At 48.4% G+C, this 18,300-nt stretch overlaps 1 protein-coding gene across 1 annotated transcript in view; it reads left to right on the plus strand.

Moving 5' to 3' along the window:
- LRIG1 (leucine rich repeats and immunoglobulin like domains 1) overlaps positions 1-18,300 on the plus strand; it is a 120,020-nt gene that overhangs the window by 40,592 nt on the left and 61,128 nt on the right. Inside the window, exon 3 of the mRNA XM_082638312.1 lies at positions 9,334-9,408. Within this exon, the coding sequence (XP_082494438.1) occupies positions 9,334-9,408 (75 nt within the window). The remainder of the gene's footprint in view (positions 1-9,333; positions 9,409-18,300) is intronic.

Raw genomic sequence — 18,300 nt, forward strand, 5'->3', positions numbered from 1 at the left:
AGCCAAGGTATAGAGGAATAGATAGTAAGGTGGACTTTTCTCTTCCCATCTCCAAAGAGAACTAGACATTACTGCCTTTGGAACTCTGGGCTTGCTGCCTCTTGCAGTGTCCTTTAAATCAGGCCTCAATCTTTTCTTCTTCTCCTCCTCCTCCTCTTCCTCCTCTTCCTCCTCCTCCTCCTCCTCCTCTTCCTCCTCTTCCTCTTCTTTTTCTTCTTCTTCTTTTTAATGTAAAGAATTCTGCTTTTAACAAGGATGTTAGGGTTATCAGGATTTTAGTTCCACGGGGCTTTAGAGAAAAGCCATGCATACCCACTGCAGAAAATTTGGAAACTGTAGAAGTATGTAAAAACAAATGAAAATCACTAGAATTATCACCCAGACCTAACCGTTGTGAACACTTAGTGAAAAATATACACCTCTACACTTATAATTCTGGAATCAAGCTGTGTTTATATTGTGGTATTATGTCTGTTTTTTTAGTTATCCTTACATTTTTGACAACTTTGTCATGTAAACTTAAAGGTTTTTACTATCCCATTTCAATTTTTGTGTAAAACTGCTACACATGAATATTCCATAAATCATTCACCCAGTGCTTCTATTGTTAGATATTTTTTAGACATTATTAAGTGCTTTACATATTTTACTTATTATATGTAACTGATAAAAGTCCTTGTTTATTATTCTTCGATTCCATTGTTGATGATTTATCTAAAGGAAATTTAATCAGATGGTGCAATTTGTAAAATACTTGCATTCCCTACCGCCGTCTCCAAATTCTCCAAGATGGCGTTTATGATTTCCATATCTGTTTAAAAAAGGTTTCAACTTCCAAAGTTAAAGGAAGATCAGAGTTGGAAGGGGCCCTTGGAAATACTTTGTCCAGGATCATTATTTTCCCATAGGGTCAACAGACCAGCGGTCAGGGCAGGGAAGTTTGGAGTGGGTTATTATGTTAGTTTGCCAAAAAGACCACAGACTGGGTGACTTCAAGAACGGAAACTTATTTTCTCACAGTTTTGGAGGCTGGAAGTTCAAGAGCAAGGTCTTGGCAGGGTTGGTTTCCACTGAAGCCACCTTCTTGCCACCTCTTCATGTTGCCTTTCCTTTATAGGCGCACTTCCCTGATGCCTCTTGTGTGTGTCCAAATGTCCTCTTCTTAAAAGGGCACCAGCTATATTAAATTAGGACCCATGCATATGACCTCTTTCAAGACCCTTTCTCCAAATGCAGTCACATTCTGAGGTACTGAGGGCTAGGAGTTCAACATATGAATCTTGAGGGAATACAGTTCAGCCCATCACAGTCACCCAAGATGATAAACGCAGTCCATCAAGGAACCGGTTTGCTTCATAACCCAGTGCTTTCCCCTGATCCAGGCTGCCTTTAATGCTTGTGGTTATGATATTCAACTTCTGCATGTTGAGTCTCAGAGCTTAGTGGTTTCTTTTAGAATTGGACAAAACAAAAATTGAGGTGTTTCTTCTGGCATTATTCAAGCTTTCATTTAACATTTCCTTGAATATCTACTATGTGCCAGGCACTGCTCTGCTGCTGGGAGCACAGGAGTGAATAAGACAGACATACAGGGCTAGGATTAGGGTTGGCAAATGAGGCATTCGCCTCAGGTGCTGAATTTAAGGGGCCTCTGAAAACTCAGCATTTGAGATAAACGATACCTTAATGCAGTATTTAAAACATAAAATGAATGCCCAAAAAACCCTATGGTCAACAAAATACAAGAAGTTTCGGTAAAGTCAGGATCAGCTTTACTGACCTTTCCTTTGCCCCAGGCTCCAGTCTGGCTTGACACGGCACTGTTGCCAATCCTATCTTGGCGTGAAAACTTACTCTGTTCTTAATGAATTTTGTTTTGTGTTCACTTTGATACTTAAAAAATACTGCATTCAGATATTCTTTATCCTGGCTCCAGAGTTTCTCGGCGGCCCCTTAAATGCTGCTCCGCTTCTCCCCCAATCCTGGCGCTGCAGACAAACCTCGCCTCTCACAGAACTCACGTTAAGATGGGGCACCACGTAGGGGTAACAAGGAAACCAGTAGGACTCACTGGTGGTAAGCGTTAAGGGGGGCCTAGGATAGGGTCACGGGAGGATTTTCTTCCTTTGTGATTTTGGAGGGGTGATAACGGAGCCAGCGTGCTCAGGATGGTGATGGTCAGATCAAGCAAATGTGAATGATGTGGACAGGACAGGCTGCAAATACAGGCCCCCAAGGAAGGAAGAGGACGAGGCCCATTTTGCCAGGAGTGCATGAGGGCTGGGGTGTGTGGCCAGCGCCTGGGTCCTGCAGGGTCCTGGGGGTCATGTTAGGTTATGGTTCCAAAATCATTGGCCCTGCCATAAATTTGGGGCACAGTAGACGCTCCCATGAGCCTTTTCTGCATTATTCTCTCTAGTTTTCTTTTTCCATTTGTTCCTTCCCCAGACAGCCTTTCAATTTTCATTTGGTTTGGTTCCCTTGACCTCCGGCTTTTAATCCCCCTTCTACTTGGTGCTTTTTTGGAACGTAAACCCCACCCAGGTCTAGAACTGAGAGAGCATCTGACTTGCACCTGTCCTTCATTGGGGATGCTGGTTAGTCTTAAAAATAAGTTTCCCGAATCCCAACGGCCACAGTAATCACAGCAGCACCGCACTCACACTTCGGGGAAGACTGCCTCATTTCATCCTGACACCAGTTCTATCTGATTTTAATTCTTTCCTTTACAGTTATTTTCTCCACTTTACAGAGGAGGAAATGGAAGCTCGGAGAGGTTAAATAAACCCATGCAGTGTTGCCTAGTTGGTAAAGCTGAGAGCTGAACTCAAATCTGTTTGATTCCCAGAGCTGTGCATTTAACCCTGAAGCTGCACTGCCCGAAATCCCCATACCCCTCATCTTAACCCACAGCCTTCCACCAAAGATTTTAAAAGGACAGGAAGTGCAGTGTTTATCTCCTGTATCACTCGTCCTGCACCAGTCTTTCCTCTCTAGGTACCGGGTATTTCCTCTTACTCCTCCAGACCCCTTGTCCAAACCCACACTCCCTGCAAGCCCAGCCTCCCTCCTCCCCTCCCAACCTGGCTTTGCTCCCTCCCCGAGCTCCTGTTGAATTTAGGGACAGGATGAGGCTCCTCACCGACTCCTCTGTGCTCTCTCTCTGCTGTGTGTGCCTTCTCTCCTTTCTCCCGCTAATGCACTCAGGAATGTTGACACACGTAGCTGGCCACTGTGCTAAGCTGTCCACGCCTTATGGTCATTCTACCTTTTTGAGACGGTTGGAGGAGTCGAGGCCTGGGAACCTGGCTGCAGTTGCACAGCTGGTACGTGGGAGAGCTGGGCCTGCAGTCCTCAGTCTAACTCCTGTCCCAAGCTCTATGTGGCAGCACTGCCTTCCTGGGTGTGGGAGTTGTAAAGACAGGGATGGCCCTTTATGGATGCAGTAGGGTGTACTGGGGAAAATGCACATTTGGTAGCAAGCAGACCTGGGTTTGAGTTCTGGTTCTGCCCCCTTATGGGGACTGTGTCCCTGGACAAGTTACTTACCTCTGTGTCTCTTTTCCCTCTTCTGGAACATGGGCATCATGACACGTTATCGAATTATAATAATTATTCATTGGAGCTGATGTCCAGAGCCTTGCCCATAGGGAGGGCTCCCTGTGTGTTATTTCTCTTCTCTTCTGCTACTCTCAGAAGCACACAGCGCACACCCCTCACCCCGAGCTGGGCGCCTTGTTAAGAAACAAATCCTTGAGGGCCGATAGGTTGAACCCTTTACCACCATGACCACCTCTGGTCCCTGGTGTCACACTGTGGGATGGACGAGACAAATTCCCCGGGGGAACAGAGCAGTGGAACTTCTCGCTGATAAGGATCAGAGCCTTTCCCGAAGGGAATTTTAATACATGAGGAGGCAAAAAGAGGCTGTCAGGAGTGCAGGGTGGAGAGGTGGAGAAGGATACTGCAGAAAAGAAAAAAATCACAGCTGACACACAATTGCTTGTCAATTAACTGGGTCTCCCGGGAGCTGTCAGTTCCTCCTAAACCCTGCACAGCCACTCGAGTCTGGAAAGCTCAGCGCAAGGGGAACCACAGGCTGGCAAAGCAGCGGGCGGTGGTTTAGCAGTGGTTTTATTTTGGAGGCCGAAACCACAGAGCATCGCAGGCCAGTGGGAGAGAGAAAGCGAGCCGTCGGAGGCCCCCGGAGGACGTGAGGATGCTCGTGCACCTGCTGCCAGGCCACCTGGTCCTCACTGCCCGCAGCTCCGAGGAAAGCCCACCAGGGAGGGCTTCCAGCCAGCGGGCCTGGACGGCGAGGCTCCGCTATTAATAAGAGGGGCTATTTATACCGGCCTCTTTCAACACTGCACTCGGATCACGTTACTGCTGCCTGGCCCGGGAATGCTTCATGTGGGTGCTATCGTGTGCTTTCCAGGGCTGTTGACCTAAAATGTTCCTGAAGGCGGCGAGGAAGGCTGAGTGTGCCCTGCCTCTGGGTATTTATGGCTCACCCTCTGGTGTCCCAGGCTTCTGCTCTCCCCCCTCCGTGTGTGCGTGTGTGCGGTGTGTTTAAGGGCGGGGCGAAATCCCGAGGGGGTGTCATGTGAGGCACTGCTTTTTGGCTATGAATTACCACCACCTGTTAAGCATTTACTATATATCTGGCTCTCTCCTAGGCTGTTAGATTTAATTATTTCAGCCAGATCCTGCCAAAATCCTATGAAGTTGGTGCTCGTACTTTGCACATACTGGGGAGAAGGAAGCTAAGGCACAGTGAGGTTAAGTGACATGCCGAAGACCATTCGATTGGTAGGGGTAGGCTCGGGGTTGAATGCACCCGGGTCTGTCTGATGTAAAAATCTGAGCTGTATAATCCCCTCCTGATAATCCCTGCTCTGCTGTGCCGTAACTGGGCCTCAGTTTCTTCTTTTAAGGTGAGGTGATGATTTAGTGCCTTCCTTAAAGGGTTGACATGTCATTCAGTGAGACGTGGCACATAAAGCCCTCAGCCCAGAGCCTGGCACATAGAAAAGCGTTGGCCCTTGTTGTTTATAAGTGCTGACTTCAAGTAACTGTATCCTATATCATGATATTAAAGTAACTGTATCCGGCCAGCTGGTATACACACTATATCATAAGTCTTGCCAAAGTCGTTATGTAGTCTGCCTTATTCTCAAGTAGCTGAAAACACTAATAACAGTTATTGATTAAGTGGCCCTGAGTCCAAAATAGCGTGAGCCTACCTGCTACTGACGACTTTCTCCTGCTTGAGAAACAAAACGAACTGACGTTCCAACCCCCTGCCCAACTTTGACTGTTATTAATGGCAGCTCCCTTTGTGTTTGGAAACAACCAAACTGCCTACGAACTGGCAGATCGGCTAAATAAATTATGGTTCATTCATACCGTTCATCCCAGCCGAGGAGCGGTCCACCGCTGGTTAAAAGAATTAGGGAGATTTCCAAGATCTATTACTAAGGGAAAAACTGGTACCGAACAGTCTGTATAACACACAAGTAGCTGCGTGAAAGAAAAACACGTGTCCATCCCTAGTAGCCGGCAGCTGGAGGAGGCCGACCAGAGGCCTGGAGGGGCAAGGAAGCTGTATATTTCAATATGTATTCCTGGTGTTCTTTTTTGAAACAGTTTGAAATTTTACTGTGTGCTTATCTCAGCTATCAGTATATAAATAAATATGGCCAAAAATTTTTAAAAAACCAGAAAGCACTATAACTCAGAATGACCTGTGGGTTTTTCGTTGTTTCTTTTTTCTTTTTTTTTTTTTTTTTTTTGCAGTACACGGGCCTCTCACCGTTGTGGCCTCTCCCGTTGCGGAGCACAGGCTCTGGATGCGCAGGCTCAGCGGCCATGGCTCACGGGCCTAGCTGCTCCACAGCATGTGGGATCTTCCCGGACCGGGGCACGAACCCGTGTCCCCTGCATCGGCAGGCGGATTCTCAACCACTGAGCCACCGGGGAAGCCCTTCGTTGTTTCTTGATGCCTAATTCGATTGAGGCAGTCATAGTAATGAAAGTCCTCAGAAACATCGTTTTTTAACATTTTGCGTCTTGCAAAATGTAAAAACTTCCTATAAACCAAGTCGAGGACGTAAATGGGAGTTTCAGAGAGAGCTGAGGGGGCCCAGAAGGCTGGGAAAGGCCCACCTCCACGTCTGCCCAGGGAGGGACCCCCACCCCCACCCCCACATCTTTTTCACACCTTTTCCAGCTGCAGGGTTGGGCCACAATTCACGGTCTGATGCTCCTGGAGCACTTCTCGGTCCTGAATCATCAGGAAAAGGTTCAGTTATAGAAGCCAGATATTTAGAAGGATTTTTAGGGCCTTGGATGGAAGCAAATTTGTGGGGGGAGTCCGAAGCGGGGGAGGATTGCACAGCCCGAGATATTCAGAAGATTTCATCAAACACAGTCCTAAGTCCCGACAGTGTCTTTACGTGTGGAGACTGTGCAGAACTTGCCGAGGGCCCTTCCCTGCCCAGCTCTGGCTGTGCTATTTTTGCCCGGTCTCTATTTCAGTCTGAAAAGTTGGTCGTGCGTCAGCGTGCGTTGGTCCTCCGTTGCCTTCTGAGGGTAGTGTTCTGGTTTCAACAAGGGACAGAGTGAACAGAGAGAGCCAGCAGTGGTGGAGCTGACTTAGATTTACTAGCGGTTCTTTTTAAGTAGAAACGATCCCAGAAGTAAGCTAGCCTTGTGGATCTTCTCCTTTGAGCTCCATCGGACCTTTTCATAAATCCAGCAGCCCTGCTGAGATCAGAGCCTGCGATTTCTGCCTCATCCTGTTGACTCCGGGCTGCTGATCCAGACCTAAAATGTCCTGTTTACCTTCAGCACTGGTCCACGGCACCTGCACACTCTGCTTCCAGCATTTTGGTCAAGATATGAGATACTATGATGATGCCCTTTTTCCTTGTTCATTTATTATTCTGTGAAATTGGGTGGAGCAGTTTGTCATATGTGCATCAGGGGCGGCCTGAGACCGAGCTCATTCAGCCAGAGTTCCCCTGCAGTAAAGTCCATACTGTTCATTTTGGGTTTAAAATCGAGTCCAATCCTAAGCAACTGCAGTGCAGTTACCATGGTACCCCAGGAATTACGAGCTTTCTGCCTGCTGGCCTTTTCGCTTGTGGCTCTCCTGTGATTTGCAGTTGTACTTTGTTTGGCTCTTGTCCAGGCCTCTCTCTCTCAGTGTCACCCTGGGGTGGTGACTTATACTGAAACTTAGAGAACTTACCTGTAAGGTAGGGAACAGTACTAGTACCTGGTTCCAACCTCAGAGTTGTAACGATGCAGTGACGTAATACTGTAGAGTTGCTACTGTCGCTGTACATAAGCAGAGGTGATGGTTAAGAACCTAAACTTTGGGGCTAGACACACAGGGCCACTGCCTTTTACTGCTGGTGACTTTGCTCAAATTACTTAACATCTTAGTGATTCAGTTTCCCTATTGGTACAATGACATTGTTCGTGGAGCCTGCCTTGTAGGGCTCTAAAGACGGGTCAGTATACTGAAAGGCTCTTAGAGTCGTTCCTGGCACATAATAAGCCCTCAGTAAGTTAGCTGCCGCTATTAGTATTATGACCCCCCCCCCCCAACATCTGTGTTGGAGAGTAAATCTGTAAGAACTGAAGAGTTCTTAAGCAAGCTGCCTTCTTGGCAACAGGCCCCTGACCTTAGTTTCCCTTGCTCTGATAAGATCTGAGGCGCTTTTCTAGTAATATGTGCATTTATGGTACTGTGAAGATTTATTAGTGGAGATTCATACTGATGGAGAGTTTTCAGAATCCCTGTACCAAGATAGGAAACGGATCGCAGCAGGGGTGGAGAGATAAAAGGTGAAGGAGAAGCAATCTGATTTAGGGGGCAGTCAGATAAGAGACTGTTAAAGTAATTAATTGTCTCCTTCAACACACAAACAAGGGCCCTTTAAGTGGAGAAAGGATTTGCCGCATGATACGGATCTGCTTTCTCTCTGCCAGATGCTTCAGTCATGAAGCTATTGAAACAGACATTCTGTGTCCCTCAGCCCAGTAATTGCCAAGCTTCATCTCTAACTAGCTTTGGCACTGAAGAAGGCAAATGGGATAATTCAAGGCCTTTTCCCTTTTTTTAACCCTATTCATTTCTATAAAAGATGGCAGACAACCAGATTATTCTATTCAAGCAAATACTAGCTGTAAACTTGTATGAATACAGCTGTCATTTCAGTGGCCTTGTCTTCAAACCATAACAAGATGCTCTGTGTAAGACATACTCTCTGCAAAAATGAGAATAAGATAACCCAGCTTTATCCTTGATTCTGCATCCCAGATACAGTTTCTTTCCAGCCCATCACCCGGCAAAAAGCCTGAGCACTATGCTTTGGCTTTCTTAAGGATTTTTGCGCTCACTTTGCAAGCCTGACTTTGGATTCTCTTCTCGGATTTGGAACTACATGTCCATGTAAGGAGGCCAGATTCCGGAGCCTGTGGGGGCGGACCAGGCGAGCTGTGTTCTGGTTCTCGGGCTTTCCTTTCCGTTAAGAGTCATGAACTATGGAAGTACAGATTTAGAATATTCGAGCGGGAAGGGAGCTTGGGAAGCATCTGTGGTCTTGAGGAGGATTTTCCAGTTGTCTTTGTGCAAAAGTGTGTGTGTATATATCCATTATATGGATATATTCCTGGGAAACGTGTCTGGAGACTTCATCAGAGTTCAGAGAAGCTGGAATCTCAAATAGATGAGAATCTCCAAGTCCAGCTCCTTTGCTGTTGTACAGATGAGGCACTGGAGTAATTGGCCCACGTGGCCCAGCGCCAGGAACCCCACGGGAGTGCGCGAGTCTTTGGCGCTGGGTCCGAGCGTGTTGCCCTTCGGTGAGGGCAGAGCCGTGTCAGGGATGTGCACGAAACAACCAGGGGTGGGTGGTCTTTCCTCCCCAGATCTTTTCTGACTGTTTCAGCCCACAAGGAGCTCTCTCACTGGTGGTCTTGAGGGCGCTGTTGTTCTGCATCACGCACCTTGGCCTGCGTTCGCAGTTCCTTGTCTGTTAGTCTTGATTTCTGAGCTAGATTGGAAGCTCCTAGAGGACGGGAGACATCTCCTGAGTGTTTATTCACAAACTCTGGGTGTGGTAAATAATTGGTTTTTGTGACCTGGCATAACTTCTCTCCCGTTAACAACTTGCTTTTAGATTCTTTGCCTTGTATTCAGCATGACGTCATAGCAGTCTTCCCGTGGCCAGCTCAGCACTGTTGTTTTAATTTCCCTTTTATGTCTGTGATTTCTTACTATTCATTTAAATGATTCATTTCTTCTTGCTGTCATTACAGGTACCTCAGTAACAACGAGTTGACAGCCATACCGTCGCTCGGTGCTGCTTCATCCCGTATCCTCTCTCTCTTTCTGTAAGTGGTACCATTTGGGGGACCCTGGGCTGTGTGGGGAGGCCATGGTATCATCTTGCTGACATTTGGTGGCAGGGCAACTCGTGTGTCTGGGCTCACTGGTAAAAAAAAAAAAAAAAAAAAAAATCGGGCCTTTCTCCATGTAGCTCTAATGATTATAACAAATGCCTTGCTTGCTGTTTTGGGGTGTGTAGAATTAAAACCCAGAAGTTTTGCCTCATCTCTAATTTGGGGGGAAATTATCTTTTTAATGCCCAGGGGTACATAGAATTAAATTTCTTTGTCCTAGTGGTTAAGCTGCAATTTGAGTGAATAAACCCGACTTAAAAGAAGCTGTGTGCATGATAAGACAGTAGGCTCGTCTTTGTGGTAATGAATTTGGGAATGTGACTCCACTCACTTTCATGGCTTGAAAAACCAAAACACAAAAAACCACCAGCCTTCTGAAATCAATATAAAAGTAAGGAATTCGTTGTCACGGTCAAGTGTTAGACAACATACAGCCTGTCGATTATTATAGACAATACAGTGGAAATGAAAAAGGGTATAAAGAGACTTAAATGAGAAAGAAAGGGAGGTAACTGAGAGTTACCCCACTTCTTCAGCAGTCAGGTGGAGGCGCTTGCTTGTTTAAAACTCGCCCAGAGGTCTTTCCAGATAAACCAGTCCTGAGTCCAACAATTTTCTAGACCAGATTTTAGTGACAGCTCCCCCGGCAGAGCGCCTCCCTCTTCACACGTAAGTTCCTGTTCCCACTCCAGCCCCACTGGTTTTTATTTGATTTTGATTTTGCTGGTGTTATAACTGGTCTGCTCACCTGTGGGTATCTTTTCTCGACCCTGAGCCAAGCAGAGGGACCTGGTGGGAAGGAGTCATCCTTCTGATGGCTGGTGCAGCTTTCAGATCTCCGGGTTTTGCTGGCCACAGGCCCTGCGTTCCAGAGATGCCCTGTCCTTGTGAAACATGGTCTCGGGCTCAACCCTTTTCAAGGCACTGTGGGGTTGGGGAGCAGGGGGTTAGAATCGTGGCCCAGCCTTGTGTCCCGGACAGACAGATTCACCCCTCTGAATCTCATTTTCGTCATCTGCAAAATGTGTTCTTGGCCCGCTGTACACATAGGGGCAGTGAGCCCGAGGTCCAAGGGGAGTGTGATGTATATGAAGCTCCTACCGTCCTGCACAAGCAGAGTAGGTGTTTGACAGATGGCGGCTGGCTGCTGGCTGGTAGCTAGTTGTCACCTGGCCCCTTGGGCCTTGGCATGATTTCACCTTTAAGGCCACGGGGTCTGTGAGTCACTTTTTGTACCTGTGAAATGGTGGCGCGAAGGATGTAGCTCTTTGTCCCAAGATGGACAGTCAAGGATCTGACTTTCTTTTTGTACCCATTTGGCCTGCGGGGTCTGGCACCTGGAAGGTGTCTCATTGCTAGTTAAATTAAATGAGTCACCCTTACCTGAGGCCAGTTAGGGACATGTCAATCCCTGGTATGTGTATAGAGCAATGCACCGGAAGACGCTTTTAACTCCTTGCTATTTAAAGGACGGTTCTTGGACCAGCAGTGTCCTGTCAGCACTGAGCTCGTTAGAAATGCAGAATCTCAAGTGTCATCCCAGCCCTGCTGAGTCAGAAGCTGCCTTCGCAAGGTCCCCTGGCCATCTGCCCACTTGTTCAAGTTTGAGAAGCACTGCTTTCCCTCCCCTTGTTCTTCACTTGGTTGGGAAGCCAGGGCCGGAGAGGACATCTTGGTGTTACCAGACAGGAAACCAAGGCTGCCTGAGTTCCTGTAAGGTGCAAAATTGAGAGGTGAACCAAAACTGGACACAAATGCTCGTTCACTGCTCCTTTCTCTTCCCCCCTGCACAGCATGCAGCAGTGTGGCAGGTGACCCGTCCTTGCCCCGAGGGCCTGTGGTGCTCTGAATCAGGCCTTGCTCTGCTCACTAAAAATACATTTCTGTTCCTTGGCCGAAGTGTCAGGAGCAGTGGGGCTGGTTGGCCTTGTTCCTGCTATTCCATTAGACAGCATTAAAATATGTAAAGTAGGAAAGAAAAAAAAAAAGACTCCCTCCTGGTTTTGATTCAGTTTGGAAAATGCAGGTTCGTATTGGCAGATACTACCTCTGGCCTGAAGCTGGTCTCCATCTGACTTGGTCAGTGATTTCTCTGAAAGTACAGACACTGAAGGGTCTTTACCTTCCTTCTCTCTGAGGGGCCTGTGTTCTCCAGTCTTGGACCCCTGGATCTAGCGCCTGCACAGTTAGGCTAGCAGGGTGACATTGGGGCAGCAGGATTGTAGATAATTTTGTTCTCCTCCTTCATGCTTTCCTGTATTTCCCAAGTGGGTCGTGCAAAGGACAGGGGAGAAAATAGCAGAGCGGGCAACAAATGAACATGATTTTCTCACATCTCCATCCACGTGATGATTCCAACCGTCCAGGCTCTGAAGAGCATGTTTTGCTGGTGCGTTTGTGGCTTTTCAGAACCATAGCGGTCAACGGTGTCACATGTTCAACAAGCATTTAGTAGGTACCTTCTGTGCCCGTGCCGTTGGGGCCCAGAGTGACCTCGGAAAGGTTCAATGCCATCATGTGTGGGAAGTTCCTGACATGATGTCTGCAAATGTGGTTGGTCAGTTAGCTTCATCAACGTTGACACTGGTAGCCCTTAGTCTCCAGATTCACCCCTTTGTGGGCAGGAGGAGGATGAGAAAAATAATCAGAATGTGCAAAGGGACCAGATGGCTGAGGCTGTCTGAACGAGAGGAGCTGGGACAGCTTTCTGGGGACGAGGTTGTGGGCAGGCGGGTCAGGGAACAGGGGGGACCAGGCATGTGTCCAGCTCTGTCTCTGATGACGTTGTGACGTGGGACGGGGTGCTTTTTCCTCATCTGGTGAATGAAGCGGTTGAAACACGTGGTAAAAGTACACTTGCAGCTTGTATATTCCTTCTGTGACTCAGAAACTGAGAGTTGGGGCAGTCATGTCACAAAAGAAATACCCCTGTCCTGTAACCACTGTCGCTGCCTTATGTCTTTCAGAAGTAGCAGCTTTGTGGTTTTCAGCTCAGACACCTGTAATTAGGGACTTCTGCCTCTGGATTCTGTTTGACTGTAGAAGTCGGCTCTTCATCTCTGTGTTTGGTTTCCTGTCTCCTGTGTCCTTGTCAGTAACCCTCGTTCCTCACTCACAAGACAGCGTTCTGATCCCCCAGACACCAGTGCCCTTCTTTGCTGAGGGCACACTTGGGAGGGCTGTGTGGGAAAAGGGTTTGTTTCAAGTCCGGCTTTACTCTCAGGGCCTCAAAACAGAGTTTTCTAGAGTTTTGGGAACTGGAGTCCTTCAGGAAAATTTCAGTTGGTTAATACTTTCTGATTAAAGGAATCAAATTCAATTAAAGTATTTGTCAAAGAGCAGATTTTTATTTGCATCGCGTTCTGCAGATAATGCCAAAGCCATTTGTCCTTAATAACCAAAAAGCATTAAACTCGAGGAAAGCTTTTAATAGGATTGGGTTGGAGCGAGGGAGCTAAATTTGATAAAATAGTTCTCTGAAAAAGAAACAGACTTTTGTTCAACAGGGACAGAATCTGCTGGTAGATTTTCACGTTTGAGGTTTTTTTTTTTTCTAATTCGAAGTCCAGGAAACTCAAGTTACAATTCCCACAGCAACAGTAATTTTGTGTGATGCATAAGATGCATAAGTGACATTTCTGGGGAAGAAAAATTTCCAGTTTTCCTATGGTGTTACTGCACTTGTGTCACTGAGGAGATTGGTTCCATTGGAAATGGTTGCGTTTTTTTTCACTCCTAGGAGTAAAAAGCTTGCTGTAAAATCGACTTTAGTTTTAAAGCACAGCAGCATTGTCTCAGGTGTATTAGCTGTAGCATGTTTCCCATATGGCCCTTGGCTTTGTCCACGTAACTTCTTTTCCAGTTGGTGGTGTGTTTTGGACCCTGTCCCCTACCCATGCTTTGCCGCTCCCTCTCCCCCAAGCTGTGGCCTTGATCAGGTAGGAGATCTAGGCTAAGATTCCTTGCACACAATTACCTGTGACTTTGTCATTGTGCTGTTAAAATCCTTAGGTTCTATGTTGCATTTGAAAACACATGGAGGGCTTCTCTGGTGGTGCAGTGGTTGAGAGTCCACCTGCCAATGCAGGGGACACGGGTTCGTGCCCCGGTCCGGGAAGATCCCACATGCCGCGGAGCGGCTGGGCCCGTGAGCCATGGCCGCTGAGCCTGCACGTCTGGAGCCTGTGCTCCGCAACGGGAGAGGCCACAACAGTGAGAGGCCCGCGTACCGCAAAAAAAAAAAAAAAAGAAAAGAAAAGAAAACACATCGAAATACCTTTTACGTCGAATCTCAGGGGAAAAAAAAACTTTTCTGAAAACTATATTTTTTTTATTGAGAGAAAACTAACATAACGTAAAACACTGTTTTAACGGATTTAAAGTGTATGGTCACAAGCCTTTAGTACCTCCTCAGTGTTGTGCACCCCTCAACGCTGTCATCACCCCTAATACAAACCCCTTTCCCCTGAAGCCATCACCTCTCCTATCCCCGTCCTCCCAGCTTCCTGGCAACCACTAATTTGAAAACTCATCTTTTTTTTTTTTCTTTTGAGGAAAGTATCTTTCTCTCCTGTTAGCAAAGTACCTGGAAGACTTAGAATATGAAAAATTTAAATGAAAACATCAGAGGCGGGTTGAACTACATAGTTCTGTATTTTGCCGTGACCTCTTAGCTGAAGAAAAACTGATGAAATCAAAGGGATGGCATATTTAACATCGCTTTTTGGTAACTTCGGGAGAATAAAACCTGGAAGGAATGAAACCTGCTGTCCTGTCTGTGACCCCCCTGGGAGCCAGTTAAGTGGGTGCTGCTGAGGGAGCACGAGGCGAGGCCAGGAGGGATGGAGGGAGTTCTTCTGGGCTGGGTCTGCTGGGGAAGTAAAATCAATAGCAATATTTAACTCTCCGTGTGCCTAGCACACCCTCTAGAAAAAAGGGGCCCGATCAATCTTCTCTACAGGCTCATTAATGGGAAGATCAATTCACATGAAAGCGTAATTAAAGAGTGAGCCGTAGCAGGAGGCAGTGAGGATCTGGGCAGCCTCTCGGGACTGGGGAGAGGAATCCATTTCCCCCAGGGCCCAGCCAGGGAGAAAGGGGCCCCGAACTCAACTTTAGAAAGTTAGGCTGGGCTTCGGGACCCGAGCTGAGACTGTTAATTTTCAGGTGAAATTACACTGAGTAATGAATAGTCGCCTAGCGTTGCTAAAACTGTCTCTGTGTGTGTGTGTGTGTGTGTGTGTGTGTGTGTGTGTGTGTGTGTGTGTGCGTGCTTACAAACAAAGGTGGACCTATGGGGACTACAAGTGTGTGTGTACAAGGGGAGGTGGACGTTGAAATTCTCCCCAAGGTAAAGATTGTCCGTCCTTCCTGTGGGGGAATTTGCTGGACCATCCACGAATCATCAGGTTAAGAGTGGACTTAATCAAGTTTAATAGAAAATGTGGAAATGGGCTTCTGAGCGGCGTCCTCCAGTAAGAACCCAGGTTAGTCTTGCTGGTGAAGGAAGGCCAGTCGGCTTGGGCATTGGTGTAAAAGTAAACCCCATCTGGGCCGTTGACATCTTATTCGCTGCAGGCCTTTGGACACACTCTCATCAGGATCGTGGAGTCAGTAGTGACTGAAACGCTTTAGGGAGAAACTGTGAACAAAGCTGTGTTTAAAAGGCCCCAAGTCAAGTGTGAATCTCCGTGTTCCCTGAGCAGCCTGTAGCCGGTTCAGATCCCAGATGCTAAAGGGAAGCCAGGGTCCTAGTCAGAAAACAGCACAACAGGAAAATATATGTAAACCGGGAGCTTCGGTTCCTCTCTTCTGTGTCTTCAGAGACGTGCTCACTTTCTGCATCATTGGCCCAGATTTCTGTGGGTGTGAATGGATTCTTTCCTCTGGGTAAAACGTCACACCGTTCCCTTGGGAGATCATGCCCTCTCTCCATCACCTGTGTGGTTCTCAAACTGGACCATTTACCAGAATCACCTGGAAGGCTCGCTGGGCCACAGGATGGCTGGGCCCCTGCCCCAGTTTCTGATCCGGCAGGTCTGGGTGAGTTGTGACTAAAGAATCTGCTTTGCTCACAGGTTCCTAGGGGATGCTGATGCTACTGGTCTGGGAACCTCCCTCCCTTGGAGAACCACTACCTGAGCTTCTGTAGTAATGTGGTGGGGGGCAGGGTGGAGTCCTTAGCAACCGCTGCTGAGCTTTTGGAGGGCAGTAAATTATTTAGACAAATTCCCCGTGTCACCGGTATGGGCACAGGCATTTCTTTGGGACAGTGGGGCTCCAAGCCCTGGTTAAGGTATTTATTTCTGAGCAAAGTGCTGGGGGCAGTGGACACGGAGCCAGCGTGGGCAGCACAGCTTTGTCTCTGGCGGCTGGTTTGAGGCCCACGGCTGTTATCAGTTTGTCTCTGCTTAATTGACTGTTGACTGGCGATCACGCAGGTCTCCCCATCAGACCTTCACGAGTCCCTGGGAGGCAGGCAGCCTCTTCTGGCAGGAGATCTGTACCCATCTCGATGTGCGGGTACCAGCAGCTCTGCTTACAGCTGTGCCTCCCTGCCGGGAGCCGCTTTTAGCACCACTTACCTTTCTGCTGATTATCAGTCACTGTTATCAGATAAAACTTTACCCTGGACTGAGACTTGAAAGGTGCTCCTTTGTTCCAGGCGGTGCTGCTTTGTTGCTGGCGGAGCATCTGGAAGGTGAGCACAGCCATGCTCGTCTGCCCTGATGGGGGAATCAGAACTCGGGGCCCACACCTGTCCTCCACCCTGCGTCGAGTCATCTGTGACCCCGATCCTCACCTCCTATTTTCTGGCCTTCTGCCACCGGGAGGCTGTCCTTCTGGTTGTCAGTGAGCTCCAGAAATGAAAGGAAGGCGGCGGAAGCTGAGACGGGGGCCCAGGGCTCACGTGCAGGGCCACAGGGAGGTGTGCCAGCGCGTGCTCCACGGGAAGCCCAGGACAGACAAACGTGCCCCACGGGCCAGAGTCCGTGCCCTGAAGGGACTCGCAGTCTAGCTGCAGAGAAGGATGAGTAAACAGGCAGTTGTCCTACCAGCCAGGGCCTGGGAAGGTCTCAGGGGCTCCTGGCCGCCGTTGCTGATGGGGGTTGCAAGACGGGGAAGGTTCCCAGACGAAGTGACCTGTAAGATGTACACCTTCTTTCTCTCCCCGCTGCAAGATGGGGCAGTGAGGTGCTCAGCCAACACGCCAGCCACTTGGAGGAGTGCTGGGAGAAGGGCTCATAGGACATGGCTGCTTCCCTTTTAAGGCCAGTTTGCGCCCCCATTTTCCCCTTTGTCAACAGGCAGGCTGCTCTGAAGGGCCAGGAAGCTTCTGTTGGAAGGCAGAGCAGGACCCCTGGTTCTCAGACCCGCAGGCTCATCAGACTCTGGGCACCATGAGTGAGCCTCAAAATAGAAAGTTAAACACCCACTACACAAAGAAAGCAGCTCTGTGTCCCGGAAGCTTCCCAGGACTTCTGTAGTGCGGACTGCCTCTTGCCCCGAGTCTCAGGGAGCCTTTCGCTGGGAAAGGAACCGCTGAGGCCTCCGCAGCGAGCCTGCCAAATTACACACAGTCCTGACTTGTCATTTTCCTTCTCTCTTTTCTTTCCTTTTTTTTTTCCTTTCTTTGAGACTGGGGGTGGTAAGGCAGCCAGATGAGCGGTCCATCTGCAAACCATTTGCTGCGAAAGGGAAGGGAACGCCAGCTGTGGAGTCTGGGGAGCTGAGGGAGGGGCGCACCCGTGGAATAGGAACTTGGTCACGGAGGTCATTGCCTTTTTTGGGAACTCGGTAGCTTAGGGTCTGTCGTTGAGAGTTGGCCTTTGTTGTGTGTTTGGTTTTTTCCTTCCCCTTCTCCGTTTCATTTTTTCTGATGACCGTGTAAGTTTTAAATAGAGTCCAAGACCCAGTGGGAACGGGGATGCTGGTGCAGCATGGATGGTCTTGGAGGGCAGTACCTCCTTCCAGCAGTGGGTGCTGAAAGCACGGCAGGGCCGTGTGACCCAGCAGCGAGGGGAAGGGAAGCGGAGCTGCTTTGTCCATTGCACAATCTCCCGTGTGAAAGGAGCTGGCCCCCGCCCATATCCACAGCCTCCTTCCAGCCAGGCCGTTTCCTCCCCCTCCCCCTGCACTCCCACTTCCTGCAGGTGGCTTCTGTAATCCACTTACCCTGGGGGAAGCTTCGCCAGCGTGTGCACCTAATCCGAAAATGGCCAGCTCGACTTTGACCCTCGTGGTGACCTTGCAAAGAAGGCCAGGCCAATTGTGTCTGCTCACACCTGGGAGCCATTTTCAGCTTTTACAGCCCAAGTGGAAGAAATGTGTTTGTATTTATGCCAGCCCTTCCTTTCATAAGGCCTTTCGTTGTTGGGCAATATGGAGGGAATATTAGATTCCCCCTGCCTGTTCAAAGGCAAGGGTTTTTAGAGACAGGTTAGTTTACCCAGTGAATTAAGTCGAGTCATGCGAAATGGCCAGATTTTCTAGTTCAAAAATGGTCAAAACATCAGCAGTCTCATCATGGTTCAGCCTCTTGAGATGGAAAATTGCAGCGGTCACTGTATGTGGTACACAGTCGTTGTCAGGCATTGCTCTGTGTGCCTCCCCAGGCCTCACCTCATTATATTGCCTCTGCAGTCCTAGGAGGCACAGGGTCTGTTGTTACGCACTTTTTACGGATGACGTGCCTGCGGCACAGAGAGGGCAGGACAATTCTCTGAGGTCACACAGGAAGTGGTAGAGGTGAGTCTTGGTCTCATTTCTCTGCACCTCTGGGGTTTGTGTGCTCACTGTACACAGGGAAATGTGTGGTCTGGG

This window comes from Mesoplodon mirus, assembly GCF_964341445.2.
Source record: "Mesoplodon mirus genome assembly, chromosome: 12".
NCBI classification, from domain to species: Eukaryota; Metazoa; Chordata; class Mammalia; order Artiodactyla; family Ziphiidae; genus Mesoplodon; species Mesoplodon mirus.